The following is a 22,904-nucleotide window of genomic DNA, read 5'->3' on the forward strand; positions in this document are numbered from 1 at the left end:
ATATGGTCTCACAAGGGGTCTGAGGATCTCATCTCGGTACCTAATGGCAGTCAGGCTACCTCTGGCGAGCACATGGAGGGCTCTGTGCGGCCCTCCAAAGAAATGCCACCCCACACCATTACTGACCCACTGCCAAACCGGTCATGCTGAAGGATGTTGCAGGCAGCAGATCACTCTCCACTGCGTCTCCAGACTCTGTCACGTCTGTCACATGTGCTCAGTGTGAACCTGCTTTCATCTGTGAAGAGCACAGGGCGCCAGTGCCGAATTTGCCAATCCTGGTGTTCTCTGGCAAATGCCAAGCGTCCCGCACAGTGTTGGGCTGTGAGCACAACACCCATCTGTGGACGTTGGGTCCTCATACCATCCTCATGGAGTCGGTTTCTAACCTTTTGTGCAGACACATGCACATTTGTGGCCTGCTGGAGGTCATTTTGCAGGGCTCTGGCAGTGCTCCTCCTGTTCCTCCTTGCACAAAGGTGGAGGTAGCGGTCCTGCTGCTGGGTTGTTGCCCTCCTACGGCCTCCTCCACGTCTCCTGGTGTACTCCTGGTAGCACCTCCAGCCTCTGGACACTAAGCTGACAGACACAGCAAACCTTCTTGCCACAGCTTGCATTGATGTGCCATCCTGGATGAGCTGCACTACCTGAGCCACTTGTGTGGATTGCAGAGTCCGTCTCATGCTACCACGAATGTGAAAGCACCACCAACATTCAAAAGTGACCAAAACATCAGCCAGAAAGCATAGGTACTGAGAAGTGGTCTTTCTTCCCCACCTGCAGAACCACTCCTTTATCGAGTGTGTCTTGCTAATTTCCACCTGTTGTCTATTCTATTTGCACAACAGCAAGTGAAATTGATTGTCAATCAGTGTTGCTTCCTAAGTGGACAGTTTGATTTCACAGAAGTTTGATTTACTTGGAGTTATATTGTGTTGTTTAAGTGTTCCATTTGTTTTTTTGAGCAGTGTATAAAAACATTAAAAAAAATATTCATGTTAAAATAAACATTTAAAAGTGATATTGCTGCTTCACTGTGGAACCCTAGTTTCGTTTTTGATATATTTGGACACAAGAAATGAAAATCCGTGACCAATGAGAAATCTGAACCCTAATTAGACTAATAAAGAATGAAAATCTTTGAAAAATTGGGATTGGATTTGGAGTTCAGTCCAGGCATCTCAGAGTTTACCAGACCAGGCGTATTAAAGGTGAAGCCATTCTGGACAAAGAGAAGCAGGAAGGTAGAGCAGTAAATGGGTCAGCAGCAGATCTGATTTGTGTGCTCTGCTGTGCTTCACCGGTTTCCCATTACCTGGGTTTCTGCATGTTCTGTTGGGCGGCTTTCTTTTCTTTTGTCCTATTATTGGAATCCCCCCCGCACCCCCCCCTCTGTTTCAGCCCTGGGGAAACAGCCAGGGGTCTGCAGCATGAAAGTCAAATCCCACTACTCCAGCAGCCTCTCCCTCACATTCCTAGCCACAGATTGTCGCCTAAGCACACCCTGCTTTTACACTAATGTGCTTTTAATTGCTCTTTCAGGAAAACCATGATGTGTTTCAGTCTGCTGTGTGCAGAAGGCGCCTGCTTTCTTTTGTGGGTTTTTTTTTTTTGTTTGGTGGCAGGTACAAACCGAAACCGTCAGCTCTCCAGCTCTCTGCTGGAGGTGAGCAGTGGAGAATTCAAATAACTGTCAGTGTCAAGCTTGACCTTAAGGAGCTCACGCAAAATGGATGTTCGCCTGTGTGCAAGTCAGTAGGCGGTACCTTTTTGGCCTTAGCTTAGCTTCTGCTGTTCATGCAACAAAAAATTAGCTACAGCCCTTCTGGGCATGTGTACTTAGTGAAAACTGGTCTTTGTTGAATAAACAGGCGCTGCAGGGCCAGACGGGCTCACAAGCTTGTTTCATGCTATCCCATTTCCTGCCTCTCCATGTCGAGCTTCACACACAAACATGCTGAGTACTTCCACATGTGCAACTCTGCGTTGCTAATTACATATGTTCTCCTCTGTTGCCCTCTGGTGGCTCAGATCATGTGTCACACTCATCGTTCAAGTCACTGTGAGGGCTTCCGACGAGACTGCGGGAAACTGCCGGTGTGCTCTCTGTTCTCTGTCTTTCTCCCGAGGCCGTTCTTTTTGATATATAATCTCTGCTGTGGGGAGAAGAGAGACGGGGATTAGACTTGAAAAAGCAGCTTTTGATTACGGCACCAAAGTGCCTGTAAACCTCTTTCATTCCAGGAAATGAGGACGAGGCATAATATGATAAATGTAATATGGACGTTATAGAAAAAAGCCTTTTCTGTCAGGGGGAGAGTAAATCTGGAGCTCTTTGTCTGACGCCTTGGGTTTCCTTCCTTTGGAAACATTATTGTGATGATGCAAGTCTTGGACATGGAGTGGTCAGTGCAATGTGCTGCAGTATCTGTTTCAGTTGTTTAAAGACTGGTCAATAATTCCTTCTCTGATATTTTCTTTCTTTCAACTGTAATTAAAAGCGCCACTGTCCTTTCTTTGTGCACATCTCAACCTTTCTTGTCTCGGCTGCCTCTCAGGAGCTGCAGCTGTTGGAAGCTCTGCTGAGGGCCAAGGCGGAGTCTCCGGACTCGTGGGATGCGCGCAGTGCCAGCAGTCTGCGCACGGCTCTCAGCCGGCAGGACCGGAACAGGCTGATGTGGGATGACCTGAGCAGCTTGGAGGAGGACTCCACCAAACTCAATGCCCTCCAGCTCCGCCTGGACGAATCCCAGAAAGTTCTGCTGAAGGAGCGCGAGTAAGACGTCTCTCTCCTCTTCTGTATGGTTTAGATTGATCAGGTTGTTGATCATTATACATTTTGTTTGTTTGTTTGTTTGTTTACTTACCATAGTGTCAAAGTCCTTGATACCAAAACGATCCAGTGGCTGAAAATGAAATTCATTTGTTATTGTCAGAACTTGTAGTGTTTATTACTGTTATTAGCTTAACATCTCTCATTTTCAAATTCAGATTTAATCTCCATATCAATATAAAACTTTTGAATATGAGGTTAACTAATAAAAGTAACTAATAACCTAAATATGCCTGTTCAGCATGTTATCTAACTAGTTAACTAAAACTGTTACTACAAATGAAAATACCTGTTAGAAAAGGAAAACACAAAAACTAAATCAACACTAAAATGTCCAAAACTAACTAAAATGAAATAGAATTGCTGATTAAAAAAACTATTTAGTTTTTTTTTTCTTTCAGTTAGAGTTTAAAAGCTGAGCTGTGTTGTGTTTGACTGTCTTTAAGGAAAAATGTACTTGAGATGAGCCAGTCTTCTTTTGTGTTAGTGTTATTCTACCAAGTACAGGTTAGTGTTATTTATCAGGTACCTATTCATCAAAATACTAAAAACTAAAACAAGAACTAAATTAAAACTAAGCTAAAACTATATTTCAGAACATAAAAACAAACCTAGAACTATTAATCCCCCCTTTACATAGTCATTAATGTAACTACTGATGACTAACTGAAATTGAACTAAAATCTAAAGAAACAATAAGACATAAATTAACTAATGAAAAATGATTAGTAGTGAGATTAGTGGTAGTCAGATTAGTTTGATTAATCTACAAGAAAAATTCAATTTGAACCTGATGTGTAAAAAAATTGGAGGCTTTAAAATTATGCATTCAGTGTCATGCAGCACTATGATTTCACAGATGTTAATTTTTTATAAACTTTGTGGAGTTTGGCTGCAAAATAAACCATATTTTTATTGCTATCTTGGGAAGTTTTTGTGATAAACACATCATTCAGGATTGTAATGACCAGAACAGCACCAAAGTGAAGTGATTAGATTGGTGGAACGAGTAATTTAACCACTCAGCCGAACAGCCAGTTACAAAACACACCCATTTACAGCCTAAAACGACATCCTAAACTGCTAGCCTGTAAAATATATTTAAAATGTACTATTTTATTTTATTTTATTTTATTAACTATTTTCACTACACGTCATGTAAATTCATAGACCATATGAAAAAAGCTGTAATGGCTATTGCCACAACATGTATGTCACCATCATAAGAAGCTTTTTAAGGAATAGAATATATATTTATTTGTTTTAGCATCCTGACTGCAAACATGGAATCATGACTGCTTTTGAAGCATATTCTTTGACTGCATATCGCTGAAGCATATCGCTTCTCTGCCTTTTGGCTAAGATCAAGTGTAGTATCTGTTCTTATCAGTTTAATATCTGATGCATCCTCTATATGAGGACTACATATTAAATTGATTTTTAGAACAGGGAGACGGAAGAGGGGCTTGCTCCATCCGCTCCACGCATCGACCTGGTATTGCAGTACCTCCGTAAATACATGGGCAGTCATGGGCTGGAAGGTTAGGGAACCAGCAGGTTCGATCCCCAGAGCCGACAGCACATGACTGAGGTGTCCTTGAGCAAGACACCTAACCCCCAACTGCTCCCCAGCACTGCGGATTGGGCTGCCCACTGCTCTGGGGAAGTGTGCTCACTGCCCCCTAGTGTGTGTGTGTGTGTGTGTGTGTGTGTGTGTGTGTGTGCTCACTAGAGTGTATGTGGTGTTTCACTTCACGGATGGGTTAAATGCAGAGGTGAAATTTCCCCGTTGTGGAACTAATAAGGGTCACTTAATCTTAATCTTAATATCACGGAACTTACTCCAATTGTGCAAGCTGCAGATTCTCCAGAAGGGGGCACCATTAGCAGTCATATATCTTTTGGCATTGCTTCGCACAAGAGCTAGGTTTACAGTTGCAGCACATCCAGTCAGAGGCACACTATTATTATACACACTGTTATTATAATGATTAATTGGTTCTCATGTCATCGTATTTTGTTTACTCTGCTCGTCCCTGAGCTCCACCCAGTGGTCCACAGCTTCAGAAGCACAGGGTTATACAAAGTTCAACTGTTACGTTTTGTCTGACACACTTTGGCCGAGTCACACTAGCCTTGCTGTTCGTGTTGGAGGAACTACCAGACATACTGACTCTGCCCTGTTAACTGAGACCAAAGGGAGGTTTTTGAGGGGGGACTAAAAGCTGGTGACCCTGCATTGCCACAAGCATTTTGGTCAGTTTTTCTTTTTAATGATGTTTTGTTTTTTATTTGGAAATCTTTCTTGAGCTGCTTCAGATCACACCATGGCGTTTAGTGAGGTCAGGACTCTTTCTGATTGATTTACTCAACTGTGTTTTGGGAAGTTGTCATGACTTATGACCAAACTTCTTTCGAGTGTCACAGACACTGCCGTTCTCTTGTTTGGGGTTCCGCAGTGTGTTTGGGGTTCTGCAGTTGCACTGATCTTGCAAGGAAGCTTATTGATTAGGACATATTATATTGTATTTGACAAGAATTATTCTGTGACAAGGAAAGAAAAGATAACTGAAGTTGTCCTTGACTGGAATATTCAACCCCAATTATTTATTTTTTTTCTCAAAAGAGCTGTTATTTGTGCAGTTCATATACATTTTCTACCAGTGACCTTTATTCTTTAAATAAGATTAAAAAAAAAATGGATATTCATGCACAAATCCAGAAAATTCCAGCAGGCTGTTTTCTGAACTGTAGAACTGTGTAGCTGTGTACTGTTGTCTGCTGTACATGTAATGCAGTTTATTTGTTTTTTCAGGGATAAACATGCGCTCAGCAAAAGTATTGAGAAGCTGGAAGCTGAGCTGAGCCAGTGGAAACTGAAATATGAGGAGCTGAACAAGAGCAAACAAGAGGCTCTTAAACAGGTAAGATTTTGCAGATGATCAGTGAGGCTTTTCTTTTTTCTTAAAGAAAATTTCAGTTTGTCAGTATTTCAGGATTACCTGGAGAAATACACTATATAGCCAAAGGTATTCGGTCGTCTGACTTCACATGCATATGAAATTGAGTGACATCCCATTCTTAATCCATAGGGTTTAGTATGATGTCAGCCAACCCTTTGCAGCTGTAACAGCTTCAACTGTTCTGGGAAGGCTTTCCACAAGGGTTAGGAGTGTGTTTATGGGAATTTTTGACCATTCTTCCAGAAGCGCATTTGTGAGGTCAGACACTGATGTTGAACAGAAGGCCTGGCTCTCTGCTCTAATTCATCCCAAAGGTGTTCTGTTAGGTTGAGGTCAGGACTCTGTGCAGGCCATTCAAGTTCTTCCACACCAAACTCGCTCATCCATGTCATTTGGATGCTTGCTTTGTGCACTGGTGTGCAGTCATGTTGGAAGAGGAAGGGGCCGTCCCCAAACTGTCGCCACAAAGTTGGGAGCAGGAAATTGTCCAAAATCTCTTGGTGCTGAAGCATTAAGAGTTCCTTTCACTGGAACTAAGGGGCCGAGCCCAACTCCTGAAAAACAGCCCCACACCATAATCCCCCCTCCACCCAACTTTGCACAATGCAGTCAGACAAGTACGGTACCCCTGGCAACCGCCAAACCCAGACTCGTCCATCGGATTCCCAGACAGAGAAACATGTCTTCACTGCTCTAGAGTCCAGTGGTGGCGCTTTACACGACTGCATTCCACGCTTTGCATTGCGCTTGGTGATGTAAGGCTTGGATGCAGCTGCTCGGCCATGGAAACCCATTCCATGAAGCTCTCTATGCTGTTCTTGAGCTGATCTGAAGGCCGCATGAAGTTTGGAGGTCTGTAGCGATTGACTCTGCAGAAACTTGGCGACCTCCGCACACTATGCGCCATAGCTTCCACTGACCCCGCACTGTCATTTTACGTGGCCGACCACTTTGTGGCTGAGTTGCTGTCGTTCCCAATCGCTTCCACTTTGTTATAATCCCACTAACAGTTGACTGTGGAATATTTAGTAGTGAGGAAATTTCACGACTGAACTTGATGCACAGGTGGCGTCCTATCACAGTACCACGCTGGAATTCACTGAGCTCCTGAGAGCGACCCATTCTTTCACTAATGTTTGTAGAAGTAGTCTGCAGGCCTAGGGGCTTGTTTTTATGCACCTGTGGCCATGGAAGAGATTGGAATACCTGAATTAAATTATTTGGATGAGTGAGTGAATACTTTTGGCAATATAGTGTATCTCTGAAATGAGGCAATTGACTGGCTTTGTCTTGACCCTCAAATCAACAAAAAGAGGGCCATTTCATGAGGAAATTTCAGTTGGTCTCATTATTCTGTTAAAAGACCATTAAATGATTGGCCTTTTTATTACAGCTTTTAGCTTTACTCCATCTTTAATCTCCATTTTGACACTAATCAGCTTCTAATCAACAGACTAATGCTTGGTTTGTCTGAGATGGTATTGTCTGTACTGTCCCAGTGACCTTCAAAGCCTTACATCAAAGCCCTTTTCCCCCTCATGTTCCTGCCTGATTAAGGTCTACTGTACAGTGTGCCCACACAGTCATACCTGCAGTGGTTACTTCAAACACGTACGCACAAAGAGGGACTTGGGCATCTAACAGAGAGCTAAGCAAGCTATGTGGCTGTCAGCATTTTCAATTGATTTGGTCATTTACCACCAGGAGGCACTCTTGGCCCATTTCAGTGCACAAAGGGAAGACTTTATGTGAACGGACTGGCAGCTATTATCTTTCGGATAGAAAGGATGTTGTAAAAGAAGGAGCAGCAAATACAGATCAGGCATAACACTCCTTGCTTCTATGCTCATTGTTCATTTTATCAGCTCCACTTACTATATAGGTGCACTTTGTAGTTCTACAGTTACAGACTGTAGTCCATCTGTTTCTCTGATACTTTGTTAGCCCCCTTTTACCCTGTTCTTCAGTAGTCATGGACCCTCACAGGGCAGGTACTATTTGGGTGGTGGGTCATTCTCAGCACTACAGTAACACTGATGTGGTGGTGGTGTGTTGGTTTGTGTTGTGCTGGTACAAGTGGATCAGACACAGCAGCGGCAATGAGTGTAGAAACATGTTATGCCTGATTGGTGTATAAGGTAGAGGTGCAAGCCATGTACCAGAGCACAAGTTCTACAAGCCAAAAAATGTAATATGGAGACGTCAAAAACGAGACTGTGTTATCATTCAGTTGCGTTCTGATTGGCTATCTGCATGTGCATATTCACTTTAGTACAGTGGGTTTTATTGTTTAGATTTAAAACAAGCAAGTGCAAGTAGTTGCTCGCTCTGCATGGCGAGACTGAGCTTTTCAGAGGGACACAGTAGCTGGATTTGTTGGTGTGTTTGTTTCCTGCAGGTTTGTTTTTGTTGCAGCCCTATTTTAAAAATCAATCACCCCTTCATTTCAACTAAAACGTGGATGCTTAGTTTGTGTGTCATCTGTAAGGCCTTACCGGTCAGTATAGGCAGTGTTATGTCGCGTTAAGTTACAAAATGCACCAGAATCTGTAACAACAGATAAGACTAGTGATTTCTAGAGGTGTATCAGGGCATTGCAGCACAAAAACGTTACCATGCAAAAATGTGACCGTCACGTTGTAGATGAACAACATCAGCAGCATTCTGTAAATTATGCTAACACGACTGCATTATTTAAACATTACTTAAAAGTTGTCAGTAAAATTTAGCCACACCAATACCTTCCATCCATATCAGTACTCAATCGTCACACACAGGTTTATATGGTCAGTTGTGCAATAAAATGGATACAGTCCATGTACTGATCCAACTTTTCTCTCACAGCAACACATCAGCCAATGCAGAGGACTGCTTCAGTGTCACTGGTCTGTTAAGCCAAAGAACATAAACATAAATTTACAGTAGAGACTAATGTATGGTAGTAGAGACAGTAATGCATTGACATTGGCCATTCTGAATTTAATATAGTTCATAAAATAGGTTAATAAAATTTTACCATACTTTTATAATGACCTTGAATAAGAACCCGTATCGGCTGTGGGTCATTTTGCACCTGATCAGTATCCATTTAATAATGTTAATGTTAGAGACGACACAAAACCTCCATTTTAATACCAGTAACAAAAACATTTTTTTCTTTAAAAACTATCAGGCATTAAATGAATTGCTTTGTATTGAAGTGCGTTGATTGAGATGATGTAAAAGTAGGATATTATACACAATCTACTCAAATACTCTACTACTCCACAGACAGAAAGACAACAGCTTGAGAAAAAATGATGCTAGTGTGTACTGTTTCAAGATGTTCCAGGATAGTTTTTAGAGCACTAGATTAAATTCACCTTTTCACCTCGCCAGAAATTTCAGACCAGATGATTTTGCTGATTTTGGTGCTGATACCCAGGATCGGACCTGTGCTGTCTCCAGTTAGTATTGGTGCTGATACTGAGCTTGTATATCAGAGCAGATATTTATTTTTATTCAAATTTTATTCATAATATTGTGAGTGTGTTGAATTGTGACTGTAGTGCCTCAAGGTGAATCAGATCCTGAGCTACATGTGTCATTGATCGTGTAGTAATCACTGCAGTCATTGGGTTCATTTTAGCGATCACAGCTACAGCCACCTGTAATCAACAGGAGCTTTAGTTTCTGGGCTGCCTGTTTTGACTATTCTTGTTTGGGATTTTCAGTGAAGAGAACAGCGGTCATTAGGGAAATGCTAGCAGGTGGTGGGAATACGGAGGAGCAGTGTGTGAAAGTGGTGTTAATCTAACTGAGACACAGTAGCCAAGATGAGCATGAAGCTATAACACACAAGCTGCCACAGCTCAGTCCAGCTGTGTGAGCGCAGAGCCTGCCGAGCATGTTAATTGCTGAGGCTCGGCCATCGTCTACTAAGGTGTGGGCCGCTGTGTGGAAATCGCTCTTACAGGGAAACATGGTGGAAATTGTTGTTGCTCAGATGCTCCAGCTGTGAGATGAGTTAAAGGACCACAAGCTGCCAGATGAAACTCTGAAGGTCTGTTGAGACATCACTGTTTGAGCAGGGAGATTCAGGAGGAGAAATAAAAACTGTAGACCGACTGGCACAGAAACATGGAAACAGGGCTTCTGAGCTTCTGAACAGGCAGTACAGAGATGAGAGAATTACATGGATGTGTGACTGAAAGACTAACACCCCCCCCCCCCCCCCCCCCCCCTCTCTCTCTCTCTCTCTCTCTCTCTCTCTCTCTCTCTCTCTCTCTCTCTCTCTGTCTCTCGCTCGCTTGCTCTCTCTCTCTCTGTCTCTCACTCACTCTCACTCTCTCACTGTTTCTCGCTGTCTCTCTCGCTGTCTCTCTCTGTCTCGCTCTCTCTGTCTTTCGCTCACTCTCTGTCTCTCTCTCACACTGTCTCGCTCTCTCTCGCTGGCACAGAAACATGGAAACAAGGCTTCTGAGCTTCTGAACAGGCGGTACAGAGATGAGAGAATTTCATGGATGTGTGACTGAAGGACTAACACCCCCGCCCCTCTCTCGCTTTCTCTCTCTCGCTCTCTGTCTCTCTCTCGCTCTCTCTCTCTCTCGCTCTCTGTCTCTCGCTAACTTGCTCTCTCTTTCTCTCTGTCGTTCGCTCACTCTCACTGTTTCTCGCTGTCTCTATTGCTGTCTCTCTCTGTCTCGCTCTCTGTCTTTCGCTCACTCTGTCTCTCTCTCACACTGTCTCGCGCTCTCCCGCTCCCTCTCTCTCTCTCCGTCTCTCACTCATTCTGTTTCTCTCTCACTGTCTCTGTCTCTCTCTCTGTCTTGCTCTCTCTATGTCTCTCTCTCACTCTCTCACTGTTTCTCGCTGTCTCTCTCGCTCTCTGTCTCTCGCTCGCTTGCGCTCTGTCTCTGTCTCTCGCTCGCTCTCACTCTCTCACTGTTTCTCGCTGTCTCTCTCTGTCTCGATCTCTCTGTCTTTCGCTCATTCTCTGTCTCTCTCTCACACTGTCTCTCTCTCACACTGTCCCCCTCTCTCTCGCTGGCACAGAAACATGGAAACAAGGCTTCTGAGCTTCTGAACAGGCGGTACAGAGATGAGAGAATTTCATGCATGTGTGACTGAAGGACTAACACCCCCCCCCCCCCCCTCTCGCTCTCTCTCTCGCTCTCTCTATCGCGCTCTCTCTCGCTCTCTGTCTCTCGCTCGCTTGCTCTCTCTCTGTCTCTCTCTCACTCTCTCACTGTTTCTCGCTGTCTCTCTCACTCTCTCTCTCTCTGTCTCTCGCTCACTCTCTCGCTGTCTCTCTGTCTCGCTCTCTTTCGCTCACTCACTGTCTCTCTCACACTGTCTCTTGCTGTCTCTCTCTCTCTGTCTTTCGCTCATTCTCTGTCTCTCTCTCACACTGTCTCTCTCTCACACTGTCCCCCTCTCTCTCGCTGGCACAGAAACATGGAAACAAGGCTTCTGAGCTTCTGAACAGGCGGTACAGAGATGAGAGAATTTCATGCATGTGTGACTGAAGGACTAACACCCCCCCCCCCCCCTCGCTCTCTCTCTCGCTCTCTCTATCGCGCTCTCTCTCGCTCTCTGTCTCTCGCTCGCTTGCTCTCTCTCTGTCTCTCTCTCACTCTCTCACTGTTTCTCGCTGTCGCTCGCTTGCTCTCTCTCTGTCTCTCGCTCACTCTCTCGCTGTCTCTCTGTCTCGCTCTCTTTCGCTCACTCACTGTCTCTCTCACACTGTCTCTTGCTGTCTCTCTCTCTCTCTGTCTTGTTCGCTCTCTCTCTCTGTTTCTTGCTCGCTCTCTCTGTCTCTCGCTCACTCTCTGACTCTCACTGTTTCTCGCTGTCTCTCGCTGTCTCTGTCTTTCGCTCACTCTCTGTCTCTCTCTCACACTGTCTCTCACAGTCTTGCTCTCTCTCTCTCTCTCTGTCTCTCACTGTCTCTCTCTCTCACTGTCTCTTGCTGTCTCTGTCTCGCTCTCTCTGTCTCTTGCTCTCTCTTTGTCTGTCTCTCACTCTCTCTCTCACTGCCTCTCACTGTATCTCTTGCTTGCTCTCTGTCGCTCTCTCTCTGTCTCTCAGTCTCTCTCTGTCTTGCTCCCTCTGGCTCTCACTCTCTGTCTCTCTGTCTCTCTCTCTCACCGTCTCTCGCTGTCTCTCTCGCTTGCTTTCTGTCTCTCTGTCTTGCTCTCTCTGTCTCTCGCCCGCTCTCTGTCTCTCTCTCGCTCACTCTCTGTCTCTCGCTCTCACTCTCACTGTCTATCGCTGTCTCCCTTGCTCGCTCTCTGTCTCTCATTCTCAAAGTCTCGCTTTCTCGCTCGCTTGCTCGCTCTGTGTCTCTCTCTGTCTATCTCTCTCACTGTCTCTCTCGCTCGCTCTCTGTCTTTCTCTCTGTCTCTTTTTCTCTCTCTATCACACACTGTCTCTCTCTGTGTCTCTCTCTCTGTCTCTCACTGACTGTCTCTCGCTCTCAGTGTCTCGCTGTCTCTCGCTCGCTCTCTGTCTCTCTCTCGCTCTCTCTGTCTTTCGCTCGCTCTCTGTCTCTCTCACATGGTCTCTCTCACACACGGTCTCTTTCTCTCTCTCTCTCTCGCTCACTCTCTGTCTCTCACTGTTTCTCGCTGTCTCTCTCGCTCTCTCTCCATCTCACTCACTCTCTGTCCCTCTCTCTCTCTCACTCTCACTGTCTCTTGCTGTCTCTGTGTCACTCTCTCTGTCTCTCACTCGCTCTCTCTCTGTCTGTCTCTTGCTCGCTCTCTCCATCTCTCGCTCGCTGTCTGTCTCTCTCTCTCTCTCACATACTGTCTCTCTGTCTCTTTCTCTGTCTCTTGCTCTCTCTTGATCCGTCTCTGTCTCTCTCTCTCTCTCTCATCGTCTCTCGCTGTCTCTCTCGCTCGCTGTCTGTCTCTCTTTCTGTCTCTGTCTTGCTCTCTCTGTCTCTCGCTCACTCTCTGTCTCTCGCTCACTCTCTCACTCTCACTGTCTATCGCTGTCTCCCTTGCTCGCTCTCTGTCTCTCACTCACTCTCTGTGTCTCTCTCTCTCTGTCTCTCACTGACTGTCTGTCTCTCGCTGTCTCTCTCTCGCTCGCTCTCTGTCTCTCTCACTGTCTTTCTCGCTCTCTCTGTCTCTCGCTCGGTCTCTGTCTCTCTCACACTGTCTCTCTCTCTCAGACACGGTCTCTTTCTCTCTCTGTCACTCTCTCTCTCGCTCGCTTGCTCTCTCTCTCTCGCTTACTCTCTGTCTCTCACTGTTTCTCGCTGTCTCTCTCGCTCTCTCTCCGTCTCACTACCTCTGTCTCTCTCTCATTTCTCTTGCTGTCTCTGTGTCGCTCTCTCTGTCTCTCACTCGCTCTCTCTCTCTGTCTGTCTCTCGCTCACTCTCTGTCTCTCTCTCTCACTGTATCTCTTGCTCGCTCTCTGTCTCTCTCTCTCACTGTCTCGCTCTCTCCGTCCCTCGCTCGCTGTCTGTCTCTCTCTCTCTCACATACTGTCTCTCTGTCTCTTTCTCTGTCTCTTGCTCTCTCTCGATCTGTCTCTGTCTCTCTCTCTCTCTCATCGTCTCTCGCTGTCTCTCTCGCTCGCGCTCTGTCTCTCTCTCTCTCTCTCTCACTGTCTCTCTCGCTCACTCTCAGTCTCTCGCTCACTCTCACGAGTGATGAGGGGTGTAGCGCAGGATCTGTTTTTGTGAGTGAGTCTCAGTCTGAGTCGGTGGTGTTGATGGAGGAGGGCATGGATAAGGAGTTCTTTCACGGCAAAAGCATTTTCGTCTGAAAAAGCATGCGGTCCGAAAGGCCAAATCTGCAAAGTCTAGAGCTGGTTCTGGCCGTATGATTAATAAGTACAGTGCACGTGGGGAAGGGGCCTCTCCTGTCTACTTTTCCTGGTCTCTTCTCTGATCTCTCCTGCTATTCCCTGCGATGATGGGCTTTCTGAGGGTGGGCTCTCTGAACGTTAATGGGCTGAGGGATAGGGGTAAACAGTCTGTGTTTTCTGAATTCTTTAGCCTAAAGCAGTTACATGTATGTTTTGGGGCTGGAACCGCACAATAGATTTTACTATAGACAGAAATGGGGAAGAACCACATCCCCAGTCTGCATCTGCTCTAACCACGGTCATATCTACGTTTAATCTGATCGATGTGTGGCAGGAGAAATATCCCATGGTCAAACAGTACACTTGGGTAAAAGTTGCTGCTGCTGAGAGGGTTTATGCAGCATGACTGGACAGACTTTATGTCTCCCATAATGTGAGACATAGGGTCTGTCAGTCTAATATTTGCCCAACTTCTTTTTCTAATCATCATCTATGTACTGTTAATTTCTCAATTGTTTATCATGCTAGTAGAAGTTGTTTATGGTATTTTAATAGGAAACTTTTGTTAGACAAAGGCTTTTGTGAAAATTTTTATTTGTTTTGGGGGAAGTGGATTGGGTGGTGGGACATTGTGAAGGTACAGATTAAAATTTTCTGTCAGAATTTTACATTGTATTCCACAGCGAGGCTGAGGACAGTTGTTACAGTGTTGGAGTAGGATATTGTAAAAGTTCATGACCTTATGATAAATCAGAATGTTCCTGCTTTACAGACCGTATTAACTACAAAGCATCAGGTATTAGGTGCTAATTTAAATGAAAAGGAAAGGGGGCCCTGGTTAGATCACGGTTTGTGTCTCTTAATGATATGGATGCTCCCACTACTTTCTTTTTTCATTTGGAAAGATCCACTGTTGATTGTCAGTCTTTGGCATCGTTGCGGAAGGACGATGGTTCCGTTACCTCAGATCCCTTGGAGATGCGGAGGCTAGCGGAACATTTTCTGACTTGTTGACAGCTAGAGGTACAGACCAGTATTGCTCTGAAGTGCTGCTTGCAGAACTTCCTAAGGTCGATCAAGAGCAAAGTGAAGAGCTGGATACCACACTAACTTTTGAAGAGGTGACAGAAGCTGTGCATCAGCTCACCTCTGGACAAGCACCAGGAATTGATGGTCTACCTGTGGACTTTTACAAGGCCTTCTGGGGGGTCATTGGGAAAGATCTTCTCAGTGTTCTGCAAGCTAGCTTTGATGCAAATATGCTTCCACAGAGCTGCCAGTGTGCTGTCCTCTCTCTTCTGCCAAAGAAGGGTGATCTCTGCCTGCTTAAGAACTGGCAGCCTGTGTTGCTTCTTTGCACTGATTATAAGATCCTGTCATGCTGTATAGACTTAAAGTTTTAGATTCAGTTGTACATGTAGAACAGTTTGGCCTTCTGTCCCTTGATCAAGAAAAGGCTTTTGATCGTGTTGCTCATAAGTACTTGTTTGATACTTTGAGAGCTTTTGGTTTTGGGGAGGGGTTTGTATCTTATGTAAGATTACTGTACACTGGCGCCTCTTGCATGATTAAGGTGGTCTAAGTCTAAGTCGCCTAGTCCCCATTAGTAGGGGGATTAGGCAGGGCTGTCCACTGTCAGGACAGCTCTACTCTATTGCAGTTGAACCTTTTCTTTGTTTACTGAGGAAGAAGCTGTCAGGTTTGCAGTGTGGGACTACTTCCATTAAACTGTCGGCTTATGCTGATGATATTACAGTGGTGATACGTTATGATGCTGATGTTAAGTGTTTGACAGAGTCCTTAAAAACTTATGAACAAGCCTCTTCAGCAAGACAAAACTGGGATAAGACAGAAGCTTTATGGAGTGGTCCGAGAGGGAATAGCTCACTTCCACTACTTCCAGGTGGTGTACAGTGGGGTAGGAAGGGGTTGAAGGTTTTAGGGGTCTGGTTAGGAATTGAGGAAGTTAAGGCTAAGAACTGGGAGGGGCTAATGGAGAAAGTGCACGCCAAGTTGCTTAAATGATCATGGTTGCTACTTATCATATAGGGGGCGAGTTCTTGTCGCTAACAACCTAATAGCATCAACGTTGTGGCATAAGTTCTCTGTATTAAACCCACCTGGAGACCTGATTAATGCCATTCAGAGGGCGATGGTGGATTTTTTTTGGAGTGGTCAGCACTGGTTGAGAGATGCAGTATTGTATCTTCCTGTGCAGGAGGGTGGACAAGGGCTGATGGATATCTGCTCCAGAGTCTCTGTCTTGCGCTTACAGGCAGTGCAGCGGCTGCTGTATCACCAACCTCATGCTTGGCTGGATCTGGCCTGTGCCCTCCTACAGTTTGCTGGTCACATGGGCTTGGACAGACACTTGTTCTCCCTTTCGCTGGGAACAGTGGACTTGGGAGGTTTGACTCCTTTTTACTTAGCAGCTGTGGAGGCCTGGCAGCTTTTTTCTTTTTCAAAGGAGAGCTGCGCAGTTCCATCCAAGTGGATCTTCGAGGAACCTTTGTTTTTCAACTCTATTTTCCTGACACTGTCTCAGGTCTCTGGTGCACTGAGGGTCAGTTTCTTGGAAGCTGGAATCAGTAAACTTCGCCATGTGAGGAGGGGTACAGCGTGGATCACAACGGGACTGTTGGCAGACATGGTTGGTCTCAGGTCAGTGCGCCTGGCTTCACAGATACTAGACCATTTGAGGTCTGACCTGTCTGTCGCAGTCCTAGAATATCTAGATACAGTACCTGTTGAGGACTGCCAAAGTGAAATGGTGGACTTTCCAGAGCTGGTGGTCAGAGCAACGTCTGAAACGTTGTTCCATGTTTTCGTGCAGTGTTCTCACCTGCGCCAGATTTTAGATTTAGTCAGAAAGTGGGGTTTAACGATTTTAGGTAGCTTTGATCAGAGCTTATTTCTTTTCGGACCAAAGTACTCTGTATCAAGGAGGGACAAAGTCATTCTTTTAAACTTTTTATATGGAGCGGTGAAACTGGCTATTTGGTGTAGCAGGAAGAACAGGATCAGAGGGCGCGGGGAACCAATCCTGTTCTAATCGTGAGGGGCATAGTGTCTAGGCGACTCCTGTTGGAATATGCCTACTATAGCCTCACTGAGAATGTAGACACGTTTTTTGCTGTTTGGGGGGTGGGGGGTTTCATCTGTGAGCCTGACGATCAGGGTGGGTTTGTAATGACTTTGTAAAGGAGGCCGTGATTGGTGTGTTTTTTTTTTCTGTTGTTTGATGTTAAATAGAAGAAGATTTGACATTATTTGTAAGTCGCGTTGGATAAAAGCGTCTGCTAAATGTAATGTAATGTAAATAAAGGTGCTTGAAGTCTCTCTGTCTTGCTGTCTCTCTCTGTCTCACTCTCTCGTTCTCTCTCTCTCTGTCTCTCGCTCACTTTCTGTCTCTCTCTCTGACTGTCTCTCACTCTGTCTCTCTCACACTGTCTCTCTATTGCTCTCGCTCGCTCTCTCTCTCTCTCTCTCTCACTTTGTCTCTCACTCACTCTCTGTCTCTCGCTGTCTCTCTCTCTCTGTCTCGCTGTCTCTGTCTCGCTGTCTCTGTCTCGCTGTCTCTGTCTCACTCACTCTGTCTCTTGCTTGCTTTCTGTCTCTCTCTCTCTCTCTCTCACTCTCTGTTTCTCTCTGTCTGTCTCTCTCTCTCTCACTGCCTCTCTCTGTTTCTGTCTCTCTCTCTCTGTCTCTCTCTCTCACTGTCTCTCGCTGTCTTGCTCTCTGTCTCGTTCTCTCTGTCTCGCTCTCTGTCTCGTTCTCTCTGTCTCGCTCTCTCTGTCTCTCACTCTCTCTATCTCTCTCTGTCTCTCTCTCTTACACTGTCTCTATGTCTCTCTCTCTCTGTTCAGTTCAGTTCACAATAGCTTTATTAACATGACTGTGAGCTACAGTATAGCTAAGTGGAGTGGGGTTATGGAGGGTGGGGTAAGTAGAGTAGGGGTATGTGTGGTCAGGAAGGTGGGGGTATGGGGGTGAGGGTAAGTGGAGTGGGGGCATGGAGGGTGAGGGTAAGTGGAGTGGGTATGGGTGGTGAGGGTAAGTAGAGTAGGGGTATGGAAGGTGAGGGTAAGTGGAGTGGGGGCATGGAGGGTGAGGGTAAGTGGAGTGGGGGCATGGAGGGTGAGGGTAAGTGAAGTGGGGGCATTTAGTGTGAGGGTAAGTGGAGTGGGGGTATTGTGGGTGAGGGTAAGTGGAGTGAGGGTATAGAGGGTGAGGGTAAGTGGAGTGGGGGTATGGAGGGTGAGGGTAAATGGAGTGGGGGCATGGAGGGTGAGGGTAAGTAGAGTAGGGGTATGTGCGGTCAGGAGGGTGGGGGTATGGGAGGTGAGGGTAAGTGGAGTGGGGGTATGGAGGGTGAGGGTAAGTGGAGTGGGGGCATGGAGGGTGGTGAGGGTAAGTGGAGTGAGGGTAAGGAGGGTGAGGGTAAGTGAAATGGGGGCATGGAGGGTGAGGGTATGTGGAGTGAGGGTATGGAGGGTGAGGTTAAGTGAAGTGGGGGCATGGAGGGTGAGGGTAAGTGGAGTTAGGGTATGGAGGGTGAGGGTAAGTGGAGTGGGGGTATTGTGGGTGAGGGTAAGTGGAGTGAGGGTATGGAGGGGGAGGGTAAGTTGAGTGAGAGTATGGAGGGTGAGGGTAAGTGGAGTGGGGGTATGGGTGGTGAGGGTAAGTAGAGTAGGGGTATGGAAGATGAGGGTAATTGGAGTGGGGGCATGGAGGGTGAGGGTAAGTAGAGTAGGTGTATGTGTGGTCAGGAGGGTGGGGCTGTGAGGGGTTACTCACTGTCTCTCAGGCGGTGACATGTTGTTATGTATTTGGCAGCGAGGGGGGCTGAGTGCCCCTCTCCAAGGAATATTTGTAATTTCTCCAATTCTGTACATTTCTCAAAATTTGGAATGAATTTGTTGAATTTGTGTAAATTTCCAAATTTCCCTCGTTTGTTTATATTTTTCACAGTGAAGAAGAAAGTACATCTCTGTCTCGACCTCACCTGTCAGACAGTGACCACAGATCTCTCTCTCTCTCTCTGTCTCTCACTCTCTGTCTCTCGCTTTGTATTGTGACGCTGAAAGTATTCTGAAAATTAACAGTGGTTTAAGTGCTCCTTTTAAAGTTCAGAGGGGGATAAGGCAGGGCTGTTGTCTGTCTGGCATGTTGTATGCATTGGCAATAGAACCTCTTTTACACAGATTAAGACACGTCCTATGCTGGTGATGTCATTGTGATTGCTAAGAATCACTCTGATGTTGACAACTTAATCAGCACTGTGCACAGGTTTGGTAAAATTTCTTCTGCCAAGGTTAATTGGAGCAAATGTGAGGCTCTGTTGGTGGGAAACTGGTTAAGAGTGGAGCACCCAGACTACCACAAGGGTTGAAGTGGGTAAGCAAAGGTTTTAAGTACTTGGGGGTGTTTTTGGGTGATCAGCAAACAGAACAAAGAAACTGGGAAGGGCTCCTTGAAAAAGTCAAAGGTCGACTCTGTAGGTGGACCTTTTTATTGCCCTATTTACAGAGGACGTGTCTTAATCTGTAATAATTTGGCAACATCATCTTTGTGGCAAAGATTAGTGTCTTTAGATCCAGTATTTAAGCTGCACTGGTGGACTTCTTCTGGGACAAGCTGCATTGGAACCCACAGAGTGTGCTGTTCTTGTCCAAAGTGGAGGGGGGACAAGGACTCATGCATCTGGCAGGCAGAGTTGCAGCTTTCCGTCTCCAGTTCCTCCAAGGACTTCTTAGTGGACCAGGGAACCTGGTGTGGAGGCCCCTGGCTTGTGTTTTACTCCGGAGGCTGGGCAATCTAAACATGGAACCTTGTTTTTAATGGATCCAAAGAAGCTACTACTGAAAAATCTGCCACCTTTTTATCATGGACTATTTAGGGTTTTTAGTTACTTTAAAGTACAACAGCAGAGGGTCACAACCTCTCCATACTGGCTTTTAAAAGAACCTCTGATAAAAGGGGGTCAGAGGTTCTTTTCCAAGATGGCGCCCACCGTGGCAGACGTCTTTGCGTGCTCCTCCTGCAACCGACGCTATTTATTACTTATTTTAACTTTAGTATTTATTTTAAGTGTACAGAACATCCACGGTACAGTCAGTTACAGTAAAGAGGCACTCCTGGAGATTGGTAAACTTCATCATGAACTTACCTTTAGTCTCTCGGACTTCAACTTTCTTTTACGCTCGCACTCCACCGGCACCAGCCGGCAAGGCCCAGCAGCACCGGCCTCGCAGCCAACGAACAGAGCGGCCAAAGCGGAAGCGGGGCAAGAGAGGTGGGATACATGCTAGGCTAAAGGCTAGGGCTACACAGCCACCGCTACCTAGCCTGTTGCTAGCTAATGTTCGCTCCCTCGAAAACAAGCTGGATGAGCTGAGGACCAGAATAACAACCCAGCGTGAGATCAGAGAGTGCTGTGCTCTTATCCTCAGATAACCTGCCAGAGCCAGAGACCTGGCTCTCGGACAGCACGCCAGACTCGGCGATCCAGCTGGAAACGCACTCTGTCCACCGCGGGGACCGCACGGCAGCGTCGGAGAAGAACAAAGGCGGCTGTGTCTGCATCTACGTGAGCAACAGGTGGTGTACGGACGTAAAGACTGTTGAAAAACATTGTTCAGCTGACTTAGAGCTGCTGATGGTGAAGTGCAGAGCCTTTTATCTGCCTAGAGAGTTCAGCTCTGTGCACATTCTTGCTGCTTACATTCCGACACGCACGAACTCTGCGACGGCGCTAGGGCTGCTGCATGACACCATCAGTAAACAAGAGACCGCGCACCCGGACGCTGCGTTCATTGTGGCCGGCGACTTCAATCACTGCAACCTGAGGACTGTCCTCCCCAACTACCATCAGCATGTGAGCTTTCCGACGAGGGAGAGTAACATACTCGACCAAGTCTACAGCAACGTGAGGGGGGCCTACAGGGCCGTGCCTCGGCCGCACTTGGGATAGTCCGACCACATCTCTGTGTTCCTCTATCCAGCATACAGACAACCCCTCAAGCAAGCACTTCTAGTGAGTAAAACTATCAAAGTGTGGAATGAAGAAACTGACTTGGTGCTTCAGGACTGCTTTGACAGTACAGACTGGGATGTATTCAGAACTGCTGCTATGAATGAGGACTGTACTGTTGATCTAGAGGACTATGCTTCTGGGGTAATGGGCTACATCAGCAGCTGCGTTGAAAGCGTTGTCCCTACAAGGCGCTGCAGAAAATACCCCAACCAGAAACCCTGGTTAAACAGTGAAGTTCAGTCCATGCTACGTGCCCGCCATGCTGCATTTCTCTCAGGCAATGCTGAAGACTACAAAAGGTCCAGATATGACCTGCGTAGATCTATCAAAGAGGCCAAGAGACAGTACAGGCTGAAGCTGGAGGGCTACTACACCACCACGGACTCCCGGCGCATGTGGCAAGGACTACAGCACATCACCAACTACCAGCAGACGAGCAGGGCGGTTACAAACAGCCACACCACGCTAACTGATGAGCTAAATGAGTTTTATGCTTGCCTCGAGGTCCTCAACCCTGGCCGACCAAGAGACACTATGGCCACACGAAACACATCACTCACTGTGACATCAATGGATGTGTGCAGGACCTTGAGGAGAATAAACCCACGTAGAGCAGCCGGCCCAGACAACATCCCCGGGCGTGCACTCAGGGTTTGCTCATCAGAACTGGCCGATGTGTTTGTGGACATATTCAATCTGTCCCTTGTGCAAGCTTTTGTGCCATCCTGCTTCAAGTCAACCACCACCGTACCCCTCCCAAAGAAAAGCATTGTGACCAGCCTAAATGACTATCGCCCTGTTGCACTCACCCCAGTCGTGATGAAGTGCTTCGAGAGAATAGTCATGACTCACATCCAAGAGACCATTCCAAACACCATAGACCCTCTTCAGTTTGCATACCGATGGAACAGGTCCACAGACAACGCAGTGAACACAGCCCTTCTCACAGCCCTCACACACCTGGAGGGCAAGGACACCTATGTCAGGATGCTCTTCATTGACTACAGCTCAGCATTTAACACGGTCATCCCACACAAACTCTCAGAAAAGCTCCTCACCCTCAGACTGACACCTGCTCTCTGCAACTGGGTGCTGAGCTTTCTATCAGATAGACCCCAGTCAGTCAGAGTTGGCAGCCACAGATCCAGCACAAGAACGGTCAGCACAGTGGTCCCACAGGGCTGTGTGCTGAGCCCCCTTCTGTACACACTCTTCACGTATGACTGCGTGTCCTCCCAGAACAACACCAGCATCATCAAGTTCGCTGATGATACTACAGTCGTTGGACTGATCACTGGTGGGGACGAGATAGCATACAGGAAGGAGGTGGCTGAGCTGGTGGCCTGGTGTCATAACAACAATCTCTCCTTGAATGCAGACAAGACCAAGGAAATGATTGTTGATCCAAGGAGAGAGAGGGAGCTACACACACCCCTGTATGCTGGTAAGACAGAGGTGGAGAAGGTGAAAATCTTCAAATTCCTCTGCATCCACATCAGTGAGGATCTCACCTGGTCTCACAATACACACCTCATCATCACCTTCTACAGGAGCACGATCGAGAGTGTTCTTACCAGCTCCATCACGGTCTGGTATGGAAACTGCACTGCTCAGGACAGAAAGGCTCTCCAGCGTGTGATCAAAACTGCCCAGTCCATCTCAGGAGCAGCCTTCCCCACACTACAGGACATTTATCACACCAGGGTCATCAGAAGGGCACAAAACATCATCAGGGACAGTACACACCCCCATTCACAGGCCATCAGGCTGGTGAACACCTCACTAACTACCTCTTCCCCCCCTCCCAATCTGAACTGATTTAACCTTGCACTCAACAACTGCACCTTACCTGCACTGTACTGCTGCTGTTAGAACAATACTGTTTACATCTGTTACTGCACAGAGTAATATTGTTTACTGTTTACATCTGTTTTCATCTGTCACTTGATGCACTTTATGAACAGCTGCTACACTTATTTGCACATACGCACATGTAACTTTAATTTTATTTCAACTTTGCACATACTGTACATTTATTTTGCTTTTACTTTTTACTATGGTTTTTTAGAGCGATTCTTATATTTTCCTTTTGTTATTCTCTTAAGAGTATATATGGTGAATGGAGGAACAGCAAAGTAAGCATTTCATTGTACAGTGCAACTGCCTGTTCTGCTGTGCACATGACAATAAAACTCTTGAATCTTTGATGTGACAGGGGGAACTAATCCTTCAATAGAAAGGACACTGTGCTGCAATGGGCTGACAATTCTA

General features: G+C 46.3%; 1 protein-coding gene and 1 non-coding gene across 2 annotated transcripts in view; both read left to right on the forward strand.

The window, feature by feature from the left end:
- Nucleotides 1–22,904, forward strand: part of ccdc102a (coiled-coil domain containing 102A) — a 120,649-nt gene that overhangs the window by 55,387 nt on the left and 42,358 nt on the right. Inside the window, exons 3-4 of the mRNA XM_017696500.2 lie at nucleotides 2,559–2,776; nucleotides 5,649–5,757. Of these exons, the coding sequence (XP_017551989.1) occupies nucleotides 2,559–2,776; nucleotides 5,649–5,757 (327 nt within the window). The remainder of the gene's footprint in view (nucleotides 1–2,558; nucleotides 2,777–5,648; nucleotides 5,758–22,904) is intronic.
- On the forward strand, nucleotides 4,172–4,365 carry LOC119265312. The gene has a single exon (XR_005131581.1). It is a non-coding gene; the product is annotated as a U2 spliceosomal RNA (small nuclear RNA).

The sequence above is a fragment of the Pygocentrus nattereri genome, chromosome 15, assembly GCF_015220715.1.
Source record: "Pygocentrus nattereri isolate fPygNat1 chromosome 15, fPygNat1.pri, whole genome shotgun sequence".
Lineage (NCBI taxonomy): Eukaryota > Metazoa > Chordata > Actinopteri > Characiformes > Serrasalmidae > Pygocentrus > Pygocentrus nattereri.